This window comes from Hippocampus guttulatus, chromosome 18 (genome assembly GCF_054856545.1).
Source record: "Hippocampus guttulatus isolate MCC_2025c chromosome 18, RoL_Hgut_1.0, whole genome shotgun sequence".
In the NCBI taxonomy this organism is placed as follows: domain Eukaryota; kingdom Metazoa; phylum Chordata; class Actinopteri; order Syngnathiformes; family Syngnathidae; genus Hippocampus; species Hippocampus guttulatus.
Window position 1 is genome coordinate 4,946,009 of NC_141278.1, and position 17,052 is coordinate 4,963,060.

General features: G+C 45.7%; 2 protein-coding genes and 1 long non-coding RNA gene across 4 annotated transcripts; 1 reads left to right on the forward strand and 2 right to left on the reverse strand.

Moving 5' to 3' along the window:
• Window positions 1–18: 18 nt before the first annotated feature.
• Window positions 19–5,997, reverse strand: LOC147190746 (polypeptide N-acetylgalactosaminyltransferase 15-like). 2 transcript variants are annotated; one of them, XM_086137045.1, is made up of 10 exons: window positions 4,857–5,997; window positions 4,593–4,759; window positions 3,794–3,998; window positions 2,807–2,935; window positions 2,533–2,650; window positions 2,075–2,266; window positions 1,830–1,961; window positions 1,042–1,143; window positions 826–963; window positions 19–715 (listed from the first exon to the last, which is right to left on the reverse strand). In XM_086137045.1, exons 1-10 carry the CDS (start codon window positions 5,264–5,266, stop codon window positions 530–532), a joined length of 1,779 nt encoding a protein of 592 aa, XP_085993171.1. In that variant the 5' UTR covers window positions 5,267–5,997; the 3' UTR covers window positions 19–529. The 2 variants fall into 2 exon arrangements, with proteins under 2 accessions (XP_085993171.1, XP_085993170.1); XM_086137044.1 differs by having other exon boundaries at window positions 2,807–2,974; window positions 4,857–5,996.
• Window positions 5,998–8,223: 2,226 nt separating this feature from the next.
• Window positions 8,224–14,396, forward strand: gpnmb (glycoprotein (transmembrane) nmb). Its single transcript, XM_086136822.1, has 12 exons — window positions 8,224–8,411; window positions 9,091–9,246; window positions 9,545–9,688; window positions 9,809–9,982; window positions 10,334–10,495; window positions 10,859–11,188; window positions 11,278–11,319; window positions 11,413–11,610; window positions 11,848–11,953; window positions 12,094–12,314; window positions 12,389–12,479; window positions 13,735–14,396. Exons 1-12 carry the CDS (start codon window positions 8,342–8,344, stop codon window positions 13,886–13,888), a joined length of 1,848 nt encoding a protein of 615 aa, XP_085992948.1. The 5' UTR covers window positions 8,224–8,341; the 3' UTR covers window positions 13,889–14,396.
• On the reverse strand, window positions 8,541–13,326 carry LOC147190748 (uncharacterized). Its single transcript, XR_015103735.1, has 5 exons — window positions 13,167–13,326; window positions 12,083–12,311; window positions 11,813–11,901; window positions 11,359–11,653; window positions 8,541–8,654 (listed from the first exon to the last, which is right to left on the reverse strand). It is a non-coding gene; the product is annotated as an uncharacterized LOC147190748 (long non-coding RNA).
• Window positions 14,397–17,052: the final 2,656 nt, after the last annotated feature.

Here is a 17,052-nt window from a genome sequence, read left to right on the forward strand (position 1 = left end):
CCCCCCCCCCCCAAAAATTACTTTCTCTTCTTTATTGATTTGAGATTTTATATGTATTTTTAAAAGAATGTGTCCCCATACTGCTGCTAGCATTGTGATCTGAATTTTTTTAAAAAAATCAATATATAAAAAATTATGATAACAACTGATCCTGTGTCAAATGTTAGAACACTGACAGGTGCCAAATTTGGCAAGCTGTGGAGCGATGAGACGCGGAGAGTGCTGACATTAATCTACTGTCCGGTTACCAATCAGGATTCAGAACACAATGCACTGTTAAAAAAAAAAAAAAAAAGCACCCAAAAAAAATCAGTGAAACGGCGAAGCTGTGAAAGATGATCCTTGTTATAGCGAGGGATAGCTATGAGGAAACCTCCAAGGTGCAGAATTCAGATCGAGGGGTGGGTTCTAAAGAGTCAAAGGCACCAGCTGCTTGATTAATAAAACGCAACTCTGCATAGATTCTTCACAATTAGCAGAGAGTGTGCCAATATGAAGTCAAAAGCAGTTGAGCCCTTTGTCGAGCTAATTAGGGTGACACTAGCTGCTCAAAGTACCACTGCTGTGTCGGATGTCGCGTGCAGGGGCGCAGGACGAGGTCCCCCTCACCCGTGTGGGCGCCGACTTCGTCCGAGGGGATGCTCCGTGGGGGACGTCCGTCCTTCACAGCCTCCACACACAACTGGGACTGCCGGTGGAGCAACTGGCCACTCAGCTGGAGCAAATCAAAAGCGTGCGGATTTGAAAGTAATCCCGAGCGGTTAGAAAAATACCACTCGATATCCTCCGCCATTCCGCACCACGTCAATACAATCCCTGCATTACCTTTATGAAGGTCCACTGAAGCCTTTCGCTGATTGGCGGCTGACACTGGGAAAGGGCCACCCGTTCTCCGAGGGGGCCCAAACACAGCGCCCCTGCGGGGCCCCATCGCACTTCCCCATCGGAGTTGAGATCGCAGTGCTGCAACGACCGGCGGGGTTACCTTTGTGGCCTGCATCTTGCTTTGTGGCGGCGTGAGGAGGTCGTTGCCGTGGTTACCTGACTGCCTGTGCCGCTGCACGGCGCGAGGATCATGGCTACGCCGCGGGGCCCTTGACCCGGGGATTGGTCCACACAGCCACCAACTGCGACGTTGTACAGCTTTAAAATGATGTAAACAACCGAGGTGGGAGTGAGTCACGTATGGTGTAGTAACTCACGAAAGTGGGAACTGTACAGCCTTGGAACAACACTGATGACATAACACTTTGTCACAATGTAAAGTCATCAGTGGCATGGCAAAGTATAACAGTGTCAATTTTGGGGCCCCCTACGAATAACCTAATATGCAGCCATTAATGTCTATACGGTTGGCAACAAAAGTGAGTGCACTCCTGTGTGAAAATGTCAAAATTGGGCCGAAGGTTTCAGTATTTCATGTGGCCACCAAAGAAAAACATGATTGGAGGACGCACTTCTCAGCGTACGTTTCAAGCAAGTCCCGTTACCGTGGCGACATTCAAGCCAGCCAAGTCGAGGCCTAACGACATTTCAAGCAGGTCGAGTCACAGCTCATTCAGTCATCTTGCTCGGTCGCCACACACAGGGCGTTGTCGCATTAGCCACTCTGCTCTCAGTATTTGTAGTGCCGTTTGACATCAACATCTTACAGAGTCCCTGCCTGGGGTGTGATAGCATATGTTAATGTTGCCACCATCTTGGATGTGGCAAAGTGCAGCGAATGCCGTAGGTGCTTCATTCAGATACTGTCGGAAACAGACAGCCGCCCAAAACAACTTCAATAATTTGCGTGTGTGTGTGTATGTGCTTGTGTGTGTCCACATTACCTCGCCTGAGAGTCCCGGTCTATCCTGCGGAATGTAAAGCTGGGGATGAATCGTCGTCAGGTACCAGTGGAAGTCCCTGCAGCCCAAAGTCATCTTCAGCTGCTGGCGCTCGGTAATATTGGGCCTCTCAGACTGTAATAAAGCACTTTTTTGTACATTCTGTGCTGCTGGACTCTTTCCGAGTTACGACAATATCACTTGAGAGAGACACACACACACACACACACACACACACACACACGCACCTGCCGTATAAAATGAGCCAAGGTGTTCCGCCTGTAGAAGATATTGCGGTACGTGTCCATCCACGTGTCAGCGATGCGGATCTTGTTCCTCTCAAGCTGCTCCTGGTCTTGGAGGCGGCGGAGCTGGTGGTAGTCTAAGTGGGCCACGCGGGAGCAGGGAACCACCTCCATGGAGCCGCCGCACAACCACACCTTTGGAAAGCATGAGCAATAACAGAAGGATTATGTTTCGTTTTCCTGCTTGATTCCGTCTTAACACTTGAAAGAATGCGAAAAGCGTTCTTTTGGTTCTGCGTTGATCGCTGGTGGAAAGCAAAACATTCCGAGGCTGTGACTTGAGCGCAACATTCCCAACAACTTGGCAAAAGGCAACTGGATCACCCAAGCGCAGCGCGACTCAGAACATGAATCATATTTCTTCAGGCTGATCTCGCTGGATTTCAAACAAAAAAACTAACCCTGATTGACAGCTCAATTTGTTCCCCTCCCCACAGTAGAATCCCCGGATCAAAGGCTCCCACGTTATGGAAGAAATGTCTGTCAACGGCCAGAACTCCACCTCCTAAGGCTGGACTCCTGTTGCGGTCAGAATCAAAACAGGATGAAATAATCACAAGGACAGAGGATTGAGAAAAACATCCCACTATGGTGTTAGAATGCCGGTACAACGGAAGTTCAACTTCGGGCTGTAGTCATGACACAAAGAGGCCATAACAGAGGCTGTAAACTCACAGTACAGGTTCAATCGCCAAGTCCGAGTCCCCGTCCAGTCGTTGCGGTTTGGACTCCCATGAAAAGTCCAGATTCCAGTCAAAAACTCCCCACACTGGCCATCGGGTGGCGTTGTACTTGAACGTGTCCCTGTGGATCACATCCAGGATGGGGGAAACTACTCTGGTCCTGCACAAAGAAACACCACATGCATGACGTGTGCGCCTGTGTCTAATAACACGGCGTCTTTTATTAGTCTCGGCTGTGGCTAGCATGTGTTCGAAATATTTCCATCATGTGGTATTGTCTTAAAAAAATGACAGAGACAAAAGACGGAGAGCAAAACAGAATAGCGGACCATCATGTGACCATTTCCAGACCAAAGATGCGCCTAATTGGAGTTCTAATTGTAGCCACACTGCAGACGGACTGAGCAGCACCAGATCATGAGAGCAGTAACCTCTGCTGTGAAAAGCCATTTGAGCATTTGTCACGCTACTAGTGCACTCAATTGTCCATGTACTAGTTTGCACTTGGTCCTCACTAATATAAAAATTTTGCGCATTCATAGAATGACGAGGGCAGACTACTTGAATGGCCGAGGCATATTTGAAAAGCTATTTTTTTTCCTGTGGTGTTTTTTCCCCCTCCCACTACTCTGAACTCAAATTACATTTCTGTACACAAATAGAATAACTAAGCGTCACTAGTTGAACAACTGTCTGACTAGTGTCAGTTTTTCCCCACTCAACTATTGCCTTATCTGTGTACTAGTCGAACAACGAAGGTACACTAGTATACCAACTGTGTTACTATTGAGGCAAAACTGTGCACAAGTTGACATCCGCGCCTTACTAGTACGAATAGTGATGCGCGACAGGTCAACTTATAGAATTTTATGTCACTGGAAATACGAGTTATTGCAGTTAACAAGAGCAAAATGTTGCCTCCCTCATAGCATGTAGTGCGTTAAATGGCAAAGAATTGTACCCCGCACTGCGCTCTTACCTGTCCTGGGCCACCCTCTCCAGGAGTGGTTCCAGCCAGCCATTGTGACATTCACAATGCGAGTCCATGAACACCAGGACCTCCCCCGAAGCTTTAGATGCACCCAGGTTCCGGCACCCGCCCGCCCCAAGACGCTTTGTGCTGCGAATCAAATGCACCCCATCCAGCTGGGACACGTATTCACTGAGCATAGTCTTCAAGTCATCTGCAGAGAGACAAAGTGGGTGAATGGATGGATGGTTGCATATGGAGATATGACTGTGGATGCTAACGTAGGACCAGTTGTGAACAGGCGGATGAGCTTGTCTTTGTTTTTCTCTCTTTTTTTGTTTACCCTCATGAAATTTAAAAAAAATATGAATGGATGGATGGGGAGTAGGAAGGATGAAGAAGGGAGAGATAGGAGGAGGGATGATCGAGAGTAGGATGGACGGATGAATGGATGCAGAGTAGGACGGATGATGATGATGAAGGGACAAATGGATGCACGGATAGGTGGGGAGTAGGACGAATGGACGGATGGATGAAAAGGGGCCAGATGTTAGGATGGGAGAAAGGATGATGGTGAGTAGGATGGATGGATGGATGGAAAATAGGGTGGATGATGGAAAGAAGGATAGTCATAGATGAATGAGAAACTGATGAGGACAGTGTTGGTTCGATGCTGCATGGGAGGATGAATGGATGGATGAACAGAGTTGGATGAATGATAAATGAGTGAAGCAGAATGCATCGGGACATATGGACCACGACCACACCATAATATGCAAGCTCAGTGCCATCCAGTCCGCACGCATACCATGTGTACTGAGATCGTCCACTAGGAGGAGCTCCAGTAAGAAGGATCTGGGCGTTGTGTTGAGGACGCTGTGCAATGTGCGTAAAAGTGTGGACCAAGCCTCGTCGTGGAAGCAGATGACCACGCTGGCAGAGGGCAGAGATTCACTGTACTGCTCGCCAAGACACCTGTCAGAAAAGAATGCATCTCACACTCAACAACTTACCCGCCACCGAAATGGACGATGCGGGAAAAAAAGTGGTTTTGGTTTCGTGGCGAACTCACTTAGGATGTCGCGCCTCGGGCAGAGGGCGATCCGGCGGCGCTCCTTGTCCCACACGAGCGAACAGAAATTCCTTCCTCACTGCGGGCAAGAGCACCTTGTAATTTCCCTTCTTGTGCGGTGGGTCTTTTGTGCCCTGCGTGGACGCCACGAACAAAAGCTGGTCCTCTTTCAGCGAGTTGATGGGGACGAAGTCGGGTCCAAGCTCCAATGCCGCGTCTCCGAGAAGCTCCAAGTCGTCGGGCGGACGAAGGCTCTGCTGGAAGGGGCGGCGTGGGGCGCCGACTAGTTTTTGCGGGGAGAGACGCTCCCCTCCGTGGAAAAGGTCAGCAACGATCAGCACAAACAAGGTGAATCCAAGAAGCAACAACCACAAACACAGTATCCGCCGGTGCAAGCCCCACAGCCCCATTTTGCAGAGAGGCACCAAAACTTAGCCCTGTTCAATCCTGACTTCCATTCTCGCATTCAGTCCACCCCAAAAAGTAACCCACGGCGGCACCACGAGTGCACCAAGCACGTTTGCATCCATTAGACTCCGCAACCAGGTTGTCAAGAGCCCCAGAAAGTCCAAAACAGTGGACTCGATCGCTTATCATCTGGCACTCCCCGCGGTCCTAAAGCCGGCACGCACATTTGTCTCGTCCAATAAATAACACATTTAACATGTGCGCGTCCACCTGCTTCTCGCTGTAAACACGAAGTAACAATCAAATATGAGATGCGGAGGCCGAAATGACATAAACACACGGGGGAGGAAAATAAAAAACCTTACCTAAGTACTTTTATGTCGGCTGTTCCGCAAATCCGCACAATCGTATGTTCCTATAAAACATCAGTGGTGGGAAGCGACGAACTAAAAATACTTGGTCAGTTTACTTAGGCATATTTTTTTCCAGCTGTCCGCATTTTAAGCCAGTGTGTATTTTTCTGACAACTTTAGGGTAACTGCGACACAGAAAAAGGATCCAGGGAGCATTAACTACAAAGGCAATACTGTACGTAGGCTCTGAGAAGCAAGATATTCCCCATCCTTGGCTTTAGTTATGAGATCTTATATATATACACACACACACCATTTTTTCATCTGATAATGCCAGAAAGCAGCAACAGTCAAGTCCAGTTTGGATCTCGTGGTTTTGTTTTTTGGCAGCTTGGGGGCTCATCTGGATGGAAGATAAGACCATGGAAAATACGGGTTTTCCCTGCAGGTTGCTATAACAGTGAGATTTAGGTTATAGCACCGCCTAGTGGCAGTAAAAAAAATCCCTTGCTGGACAAATATTGAAATTTTAGTATAGCTTTTGAGTTCACTTTTTTAATATGTGTACACCAGGTAAAATCATTTAAAATTATTTGTTTGTGCATATAATCATTAATGTCATAATCGTGTTTATTTGGTGATTGGTTGGGAAGACTGTTTTGTTTTGTTTTTTTTAATCCTGGATCCATTTTGAACATTGACTTAAGTTTCCAAATAAATACTGTCTAAACCACAATGGAATTAGACCAACTAAAATCAAAGACTCGCCGTGAAAAGGTCAGCGCACACCAGCTGACGTGGTATGTTCCACGTCGGTTTTATACATGTTGCTGGATGCGTATGTGATGATGATGGACAAGCAGCTCAACTTTCATGCATTTTGTACAAAAGCTCACCCCCCCCTCTGATCGGGATGACAGGGCAGCGTGTCCTCTCGGGTTTGTGATTACAGCGAGGACAACGACGACAGGTTAAGCCGGGGTTCATTTCGGTGTTGACGCACGAGCTCCACTAATGTAGAGCGTCGGGATAATTGTTCTTTCCAGGAGCCTTTTTTCTGAGAAGGAGCAAAAGAGAGGATGGACCCAAAATGAGAGGCCTGCGTGGAGGATAAGAGAAGGGGGTCAGCGGAGGTCAATTGCATGTGTTGTGCTGGGAACATGTTCATTCATAGGGCAAATGGGGATGTCAAAAAAAAAAATTCATGTATTTCCAGAAGCAAACACTCCCATATGTCGTCTAGTTGAGCAAAATACGCTGAGACGAAGAAACGTTCCCTGCCAGCACATAGCAGCACCACATGTGCACGTCCCCCCCCCCCCCCTTACACACACACACACACTCGGAACGTGTCTGCATTCCACCTCTCGATTAAATAACACGGCATGTGCCCAGTAAGAGAAAAAGAGAGCTTCAATGCACGGCCTGTGAACCTAACACGAAGACTCTAAATCAAAGGTGTCAAAGTCAAGGCCCGGGGGCCAGATCTGGCCCGCCACACCATTTTATGTGGCCCGCAAAAGAAAATCAAGCATGTCAAGTTCCATGATGCTTTTGCTAAAGTCTGAACCATAATTTCAAATTGTCAGATGTAATCCACAATAACAGTCATTATTCTTGACTTCTGATTTTAAAACGAGTTATTCATCAATTTGTGGTGCGCTGTGTATGTAAAATGTGGAGGGGATTAAACATTTATATGGTTTTCCAAAATTCATACCTCCAAGGGAAACCCGAACTTCAATGTGACCCGCGACAAAAACGAGTTTACACCCCTGCTCTAAATTATCCCAAAGTGTGATTGTGAGACCAAAGTCGGCTGCAATTGGGGTCGGTGCTTTACAAAATTGACGGATGCACAGACTGCGTTTTTTATGATCTGCTTCTCACATGAACTGAACAAAAGTATTGACGAAGGTAGACAAATGACTCTTAAAAATGCACACGGACTAAATCATAACCAAAGTGGCATAAATGTGGAAGTGGTTTTCTTTTTGTGCACTGCTCTCGGGAAGGCCAGAGCAGAGATTTAAAAACTTCAGAACAATGAGGCACACATGTGAGCCAGTAGTCCGCTGTGCCGTTTTCTCTTTGACGTTTTAGATGGAAATTAAGCTGGGCAGAGACCTTGTGACGGGTAATCGCGCCAAAACAAAAACGGCAATGACGCCGGATGACAGGCAGTTTGTCCACTTTGCTTCTGCTTTTGGGCCGCTGTGGCGCAACGAGCTCGGGCCCATCGTTGGGTCAGTATGGGTTCAAGTCACAATCCCGTGGACAAACACGCGCCAGCGAAAATGGAATCACATTCATGCAATTGGACCGTTTGGGGGATTTGTATGACTTTGTTCGGTTGGTCTCATTGGAGCCGATGTTTGATTCCGAGTCGGGATCAATTGAATTGCTGCATTCAATAATCCGAGACCACACGTATCGCGTCTTAACTTCACTTTGAGGATTCTTCTTTAGAAGTGGACAGAAGAAAAGAGGAAGAGGATGCACCTCACTCCTCATGACTTGCTTGCCTCATGGCACCCTAATGAGGGATGAGATGTGTCTCGTTAACAAGCGTCACATGTCTATGTGCTCACCCGAACCAGATTCAATTACTGCACGCAAGCACACAAACAGGCAAACCGCAGAGGGACGAGCAAGGTAGTGGGAGAACATCAACTCAAGCGCAGAGGGACGACTTGACTTTTGGGTTTTGTTTTGTTTTTTGAGATGGGAGTCTTGAAATCTATTTTTCTTCTGGCGTGCGTCGGCTTCGTTCATCAAGCGGATGGACGCAAAAGTAAGACGTCGGCGAGAGAAAGGAAACTTTTGAGTTGGGTCGCTGTATTTCATTTTAATGCGCGTGTTTGACACTTGCTCACTTGCTGACTTGCGTCGTGGGGGCAGAGGACAACTCCTGTAAATGTTGGCTATTTTCCTCACCGCGATGATGTCCTCCCTCCGGCTCGCTGTTGCAGTCAGTCTCATGAGTTTGATTAGCCGAGTCGCCACCGGTGACAATTGACTGCGTACTTTCCAACTCCTAGAAAAACAAAAAAAAACAAAAGACAAGTAATTCTCTGAACGCCGAGCAACACAAAAAAAATCGAATGCAATCGCTGACATGTTACACTCAATGTTGATTATTTATGGTTTTGACGAATGAGGTTGCGGCCAATGTCACAGTATGACATTTGGACAATAATGAATGTCTTATACAAAATATTTCCTGGCATCATAATTCAATTGTACTGCAGATGAACACGTTGAAAAAAAAATGACATGAATACAAGTGTGTGAAATATTCAGTCATTGCGCATGAGGCGGGATACACCCTGGACCGGTTGCCAGCCAAGTGCATTTTCGCTCGTGGACAGTTTAGAGTCCTCGATGACACTATGCATAATGCGAACATTTGCTTTAGCTTTAGTTATTTTTTTTGTGTGTGTCTTGTAACCGTTCCCTGTTTCTTTCTCCAGCATATGCTGACATGTTCCCCCACAAGCACACCGCCCGAGGAAAGTCTCCTTTCCCCATCCCACCCATCCCAGGCTGGACTCCCGACAGCAGCCCGTGGGACGACTACCTCTACCCGCCCATAAAACCCAAACCCAAGGAACTCATGCGCAGACGAGGTGAGTTCAACACTCAAACAAATGTACTTTTTGTGACATCTGAGCCTGTTTAATTGAACGCAAAGTTATTACTCCGCTGTAGGAATAACAAAAGATCCATTTTACGTTCTGACATCTTGTGAAAGAGTCATTAAACGCTTTATTGGTCACAATATGTCACTTTCACAGATGGATGGAAAAAAAAAAAAGACCGGGATAATAATTTCTCACATTCCACATGATGAGCTCTGAAATCACTCGAATTAATGTGCCCCGGCGCTTGGTCTGTTGAGTCTTGTAAAACCGTTGAATGTCACAGGAGGCAAACCCACGGTGCGCCTCACCAGCGACAGCCCAGCGCTCAACGGTTCCGTCATCTCATTCACGGCCAAGCTGGAGTATCCGCCATGCCAGAAAGAGGACGACAGCGGGGAACTCGTGTGGGATGATCACTGCGATGACGGTACGGAGCTGGAGGCCTCAGGTCCTGTCAAAATGTCCCTGCCGGGCCTTCGTATCCATTATAAACCGTTTGGAGTATATGCAACAGCGCGCCGCATCACAAGACTTTGCTTTCTTGCAGCAAACGGACAAGCGCGCTCGGGCTACGTGTACAACTGGACGTCGTGGATGGACGACTACGGCTTTGGCAAATGTACGGACGCCAGCAAATGCAACGCGTTCCCTGATGGGAAGCCCTTCCCTCAGAGCAACGACTGGAGGCGCAAGAACTACGTCTACGTGTGGCACACGATGGGTGAGGAATCTCCGCACACTTCATCACATTCATTCCACAACCACGGCAAACTTACAGTGAGTATAAAAAGGCTGCCCCGCAGACAGCTGGGACAGGCTCCAACACACCCTTGACCCTTGTGAGGATAAGCGGATTAGAAAATGGATGGGTAGATGGATATTTTGGTTTCCTTATGCTACACAACACAATGGTTCACTTTCATGGCTGAATTTTTATCAGCTCCTGTATGTACTGTATTATATTGTTGATTGAGTGATTGAGCTTTATATTTTAATCTTGCAGCGCAATAATTAACTGTGCGATAAGCCCTATTATTTTTTGGTCATCATTTTATTTGTTTTCTTGATCCAGGACAATATTTCGAGACATGTGACGGCCACTCCTCCAGTCTGAACCTCAACACCTCCAGCATCCCTCTGGGAGCTGAGGTCATGGAGGTCATGGTGTACCGCAAACGTGAGCGCAGGAAATACAGTCCCTTGAGTATGGACAACATTGTTTTCTACGTCACGGGTAGAGTATACTCTTCTTTGAAAGTATGGCCCACAAAGTATTTAAGTCCTGTCATATTTGTTGCATTCATCAGTTCCAAAAAATTGGTTATTTGAAATAGAGTTGCTCATCTTGCTGTTTGCGTCTTAACTGGAACACCGGAGAGGGAGCATAATCCTCCACTGACTGCGTCTGCCATTTAGAATTCAAGATTTTTCAAATTTATCTTTAAATCTCAAAATGGTCTCAACACATTTTGCCTCTCGAAGCGTCGGTTTTTAACAATCAAATATGGCCCCTCAGCACTAAAAGTTTGCCTACGCCTGGTTTGAAAACCTAGGTGAGATTTGTCCATTGATGGTCTCTGTGCTTGTCCATTTTAAGATATGATCCCAGTGGCGGTGGACATCTCCCAGAAGTCTGCGGTCAACCGGTCCGCCAACCACGTGTTCTTCCGAGGCGAGGATGTCGTCTTTCGAGTGCATCTCCACGACCCGAGCGGTTACCTGAAGACGGCGGTGGCCCTCGACTATATGTGGGACTTCAAGGATGGCAACCGGGTGGTGACCCACCGCGATGTGACCACGCACGCCTACAGCACGGTGGGCAACAGGAGTGTCAAGCTAGTGGTGGAGGCAGCGTTTCCAGCAGAGTGTCCGCCTGCTACCGCCACCTCCGCGCCGACAACGTCCACACCGCCGCCAACCCCTACTGGTAATCGTACTATGCGTTAGAAAAATATTTATACAACCTTATTATTGTTATAATTGTCCATGGTGGTCATGTTTGTATTCGACCTGTAGAGCGCCACACGTCTCCACCAGCCATGACGACGACCCCCCAAGGTGAGCTCGGAAGTGTCTGCGTTGCTAATTTGCACGTACCGCAAACATGGCTGCCGGTCCCATGAATTCATGTCGTCATGCCACTTCTTGCAGCCATCTCAGTGATATCCAGCTCATCTCCTGTCACCATGACAATGGGCTTGCCCACCACAGAAGTCCTCCCGTCCGTTGATTCCAGCGTGACCCCAGAGTCGACCCTCTGTGCTCTGCTTCGCAGCAAGCGTGTGCTTCGGGGCAACGAGTGTGTCCGCTACGTGCACGGAATCTTTGTAGGAAACATCAGCATCATCGGTGGGTGTCAGGCAGTAGCCGCTTTCTACCCATGCGGTCTGATCTAAGAGATGAAGGACAATCAGAGCAACTGAGGATTAAAGTGGGCTGACTCCATTCTGTTGCATCTTTAAGTGCAAAAAATGAATACTGGTCAAAATCAAGGTTTAGTTCCAATTTTGACTCATTGAGAGCAGTCCATTGTTGCAATGAGCACATTTACCTGATTCGTCACTGCACCGCATTTTTTTGCCACAGAGCCCCAGCGTCCACTGCAGAGCAAGGCCAACAGCCACATTGTTGATGTGTTGGCTGCCAGAGTAACCAAGACTGACATCAGCTTCCTGGTGAAATGCCTGGGCAGGTGTGTATATCACTTTTTCATGTGACGAAACGTTGTCGATCTCGATCTGTTTGTCTAATGTGTTTGTCTAAGAGCCGTGAATATTAAAAATGCTCTTTTAAGTTTGGAAACCGCTGATACTAGTCTTACCTCCTCTTCAGCGTCCCCACCTCGGCGTGCACCATTGTGTCGGACCCCACGTGCACTTCGGTGCACAGCATCATGTGCAACGATGTTCCTCCTTCCGCAAAGTGTGAGGTGAACCTGAGGAGAACTTTTCTGAAGCCGGGGACCTACTGCGTCAACATCACGTTGCAGGATTCTCGTACCATGACACTGACCAGCACCACCGTCACCATTAACAAGTTGCAAGCGACCCCTGGTGAGTGAAACGGAGAGTGTTCGAGTAAGTCTACTTGTTTGCAAAAAGTTCATGGACAATTTCCTCTCCTCAAGAGTCCAAGAACCCTCATACTATTGAAGTGATCCTATCTACAAGCGTCATACTGGGAGCTTTCTTTGCATTGATTGCATGTGTTGTTTACAGGTAAGTAATTCTTATCTTTAGACATCCTTTAAACAATACTGTTTTGTAAAGAACACCGAATTAATCAAAAATATGGTCAAAGACAATACCCGAAATAAATGTTCAAGACTTCCTTATTGGAATTGCATGCAGATTTGTCACACCTCTCCAGTTGCTGATGTTCTGGCCAGATAGTCTGGATATTCGGAAATTGGAATGCAGCTCCTTTGGTCAAAAACAACTGGGGCAAAAATAACCCCATTATGTGTCAAAAAGAGACTGACTGGTATATTTGTAACATTATGAAATAAGGGCCATTATAACTTTCTATATATATATATATAGAGAGAGAGAAAACGGTTATTTTCCGTTTTACCTTCTCAAGATTCATATTTTGCTCTGCTTCCAATGTCAGCTTGACAGGTGTGACGGTTATTTATGTTCGTTAGGGTCGAGTAACTTTCGGGAATTTTTGTATTAGCTTGGTTCAGAGCTGGGGCAGAGGTTTTATCCGGTAGTCAGAGTAGAAGCTTGGTTGGTAGATGGGATGATCAGTTACTTGTGAAGGTGAAAACTCACGTCGCTTGAATGTGCCTGTCTGAACTGTAAGGGTAATAGTTTATCCAATAAAACTCATACTTGCACTTATCATCCAAGTCCGATTTAGCTTGTGGTGATTTGTATAATTTTATAAATGGTACAACTTACCACAGTTTGGTATTACCACAATTATCCCAAAGTGCATTAGCAATGCGCTCGCTTTATTCGAGCTAACAGTTAAAAGGGGAACTAAAAAAAACAGTTCACAATAAATATATTAATTCAGCAGTAAACGTCACCCGTGTTTATCCATCTCAGGTACGTCCAGTTTGCCATTTGCTGTCGACTAAATATGACATCACAGTTACTCAGGTAATAACCAATCAGTCACGCCTCAGTTTGCGAATGTCACATGACCAAACTCAGTGAACAGGTGAGCCGTGATTGGTCGTTACCTGAGCAACTGTGATGTCATTTTCAGTCCACGAGTGGTAAAATCAAATGACCATCTGACCATCCCCTGAGATGAATATTGTTTCTTAATTCAAATTGTACACACACATTATTAATCAGAATGTCGTGTTTAGAGTCGAGGGGGCGCATTAAAATACAGTATTGTAAACGGGAGGGAAAAAAAGCAAGACTTTTCCAAACGCGCCATTTCGAAGTGCCCCCCATACTTTTCAATTGTAGAGTTACCAACTCGTGATGCCGCACATCTTATTTTTCTTCCCAGACGCTACAAGGTGTACCGGCCCATTCGTCGGTCGCTGTTGGAGGATGCCAGCAACCGCGCCGGGGTTGCAGGTAGCGTGATGCGCCTGAGGGAGGCGCTCTTCCCCTCAAACGAGGAGCGTCATCACCTGCTGACCGAGACGCACCAACTCTAGTTGCTTCTCCCTCATGGCACTTACTGTCACAGTTAATGGTAAATCCAATGCATATATATAAAAACAACGAGGATCAAACGCGATTAAATGCTAAAGATGACTTTAATATTCACATAACAGTATGTGTGCTGAAGATGTCAGCGAGGAAACCATTATGTATGTAATCATTTTGCAGGAATACATTATGCAATATGGCGTTTAAAGAGTTTCTAATAAGTGTGAAGCAGCCAAGCTTGAATTAGCAATGAGACGTTAAGAGCGTTACGGACTCTCATAAAAGCTGTCAACTAACTAATTCTTGTCGAGAAGCAGTTTCATGAGAATTCTCGAAACACACCAGCTCCAGGGATGTGTGTTTGCAATTAATCACTGTTATAAATCCAAGATCATTCTTGACTTTTACAATGAGAAGATGTGAACCTATTCTGGAACCTATGAAAGCCACTTTTGCTTTCATGGATAACAATTGACCATTCAATATAATATTAAAAAAAATCTTTGGGCTTCATTTGGTTATCATTGATTTTAAAAGAAGTGGGCCATATAATCTCCAATACAAATTATCAGCGAGTGATGCCGTTTCCTGCGAGCACCAATGCAACAACACTGACAGAAATAAGACTACATCTCATTGATTGAAAGAAAAAAAAAAACTAGGATCGGCAACAATATAATTTTTTTGTCCTTTATTCAGAGGCATTTGACAAGTGGAACTGTGTGAGGGGGAGGTGAAGGGGCACAAGCATGTTTGCAGACGGGGGGTCAAGGGGGTGGGTTCATGCTGTAGTTAGATCACTCTCCCAAATAAAAGGGGGACCCCAATCCCTGAATTCAGTCCCATAGTAGAATGTTACACAGCCACGAAATGCTAACAGAAGAAATGGCTACCAAGAGAGAGAAAAAAAAAATCAGCAATTGAGTAGCATTTGTGAAAGACAAAGGGAAACAAGACAGGACTTGTATCTATTTTGTAGTCTTACAAATTAGAAAAAAAGGCAGGCCCTTTAAAATGAAAAACAACAACTGCATTTTGTCATCAACTATTGAAAGCTAAATCAAAACAGGTGATTTGACCTTTTTTTTCCCCCCACCCAAAACAGCAAAAAGTTCAAATACAAGGAAGCCACACCACCAAAAAGAGAAAGCAGAAAGACATGGTGATGGTTGGAGGAGTTCAATTAAGCCAAAAAGAGTACATATAAATACTGAAAACAAATTTTTTGATCACTTGCCATAAATTTGCGCAATTCTAAAGAGTATACGATTTGTATTTGATTAAATTCTAACAGAATGCCTCTACTTCAAATACTTGTCTAAAGAGGTAGATCAAAACAAACTGCGGAGAAAAGGGAGGGCGGGGTGGGCGTGGAGGGGAGGTCAGAGGGGGGTCGTTTTAAGTATCACTTGTGCCACTCAGTTAAGCGTGATGTTAAGATGGCGCGCCGGTGTGGGGTGGTAAGAAAAGAAAGTGTTCTGGAAAGGGGCGGGGCTGAGGTATACGTGCGCGCTGGCGCTCAGTGGGGGCAGGGAGGGGGCGGGGGGCGCGCTCGGTGGCACAACAGCCGCCCCTACCCCGCCCCCTTTAGCTGAGGTAGACGGCGTTCTACTGTGGAAGCATGGATACACTCAACTTCTACCACAATCAACATATTTACATTCGGCATAATGACACAAATGAGATTTCCCCCCCCCCCCCCCCGAGTCAGGGTTTGTACTTCTTATTCCTCCTAAGTCAGTCTGTGTCAATAAAACAAAGTTACACTTGCGCAGGTCACAAAAGCGTTCAAATCATGTTTTGCTGTAGCAAAAAAAAAAAAAAAAAAAAAAAAACACGCATCCATCAGTGCGACTCCCCCTACCCTCACCATGCAGTGATCGACGTTCACGTAGACTTATGTTTGCTAAGCTGGTCGGGTTCGGGCCTTGATGGGCGCAGAAGCGTTCGGGTCCACCCTGCTCTATCTAACCCGGACCACAGAAAGGAATTGAATTTAATGGACAAATTAAAGTACCATTCCGGATAAAGTCAACCCCAAAACTAAATTGCATTGCTGTAATCATGTACGGTTGGCATTGAGTCACACGGTGTTTTGTAATTTTCTTTCCAAAAAAAAAAAAAAAAAAAAAAAAAAAAAGATGGCTGGACCCTCAGGGGAAAAACTGAGGCGATTCTCTCTGGATACTCGTGTCAGCCGCCAGCTGAGGCGTGCCAACTCCGGCTCTGGGGCTGCTATGTACAAATAGACGTTATGTACAGGGTCATCTTTAGTCACTCACACACATGTACAATGCCACCGTAAAGCACTAGAGTTGAAGGCAAGGGTCAGTTGGCAGCCGACCAAAAATTGTAAATTTTTTTTTTCTTAAAAAAATAAAAATGTTCAAAGACTATCAGCTTTATAAAGTATACAAAATACCACAAAAGCAAAAATTAAAAAAAAAAAAGGAAAGGAACATTTTTTTCCTCTATAGTTTTATATATATATATATAATATTTTTTTTTGTCTCTTCTGAGGTACTAGATCCTGAGGTAGTTAAGTAAAATGCATATTAAACTGGTTTTCCTGGGCAGCAGCATTTCAGCACCATTTCCCAAAGTGTCAGTCACAGCGCTGCCCTCACCTCTAAATATATATATTTATAGATATATGGTGTGTGTTTATCTAGGTATTTTTATATATATATATATAATAATCTGTTTAGGACTATCTATAAAATGCATCCGAATTTATAAAATGCCACTATCATTAGACGGGCAGGACACCCAGATTATACTCCACCCCTTCAGGGGTCCTGGCCTCAGACAATCTTTCCCCTAAATGTGGCCCTACCAATTTGAAACAACCCCCCCCCCAAAAAAAAAACCTTCTGGCGGTCCCCACCAGGACCATAAGAGCAATGCCTTTTTTTTACACTCATGAGAAAGCTTCATTAACCAATTAAACACTGAAAAGTATCAACCAAATCCAAAGTCAACCAAAACATCTTTGTCGGGTTTGAAGTACCACACCAAAGAGGCGATAGGAGGGGGATCTTCATTTCTTCTTTGTGTTGCAAGTTAAAAAAAAAAAAAAAAAAAAAAAAAGTTAAATTGACCAAAAAAAAAAAAAAAAAAAAGGGGGGGGGGACACGCCCTTTGGGGGAGGAGGAGAGCGGTCGAGGGG

Coding starts and splice junctions, on each gene's coding strand:
- LOC147190746 (XM_086137044.1), bottom strand. CDS start 5,266: ATGGGGCTGTGGGGCTTGCACCGGCGGATACTGTGTTTGTGGTTGTTG. Junction 2,267..2,532: donor AAATTGAGCTGTCAATCAGG/GTTAGTTTTTTT, acceptor TGCTTTCCAAAG/GTGTGGTTGTGCGGCGGCTC. Junction 964..1,041: donor GCAGCGGCACAGGCAGTCAG/GTAACCACGGCA, acceptor CGGTCGTTGCAG/CACTGCGATCTCAACTCCGA.
- gpnmb (XM_086136822.1), top strand. CDS start 8,342: ATGGGAGTCTTGAAATCTATTTTTCTTCTGGCGTGCGTCGGCTTCGTT. Junction 11,320..11,412: donor CATGACGACGACCCCCCAAG/GTGAGCTCGGAA, acceptor CACTTCTTGCAG/CCATCTCAGTGATATCCAGC. Junction 11,954..12,093: donor CTGGTGAAATGCCTGGGCAG/GTGTGTATATCA, acceptor CCTCCTCTTCAG/CGTCCCCACCTCGGCGTGCA.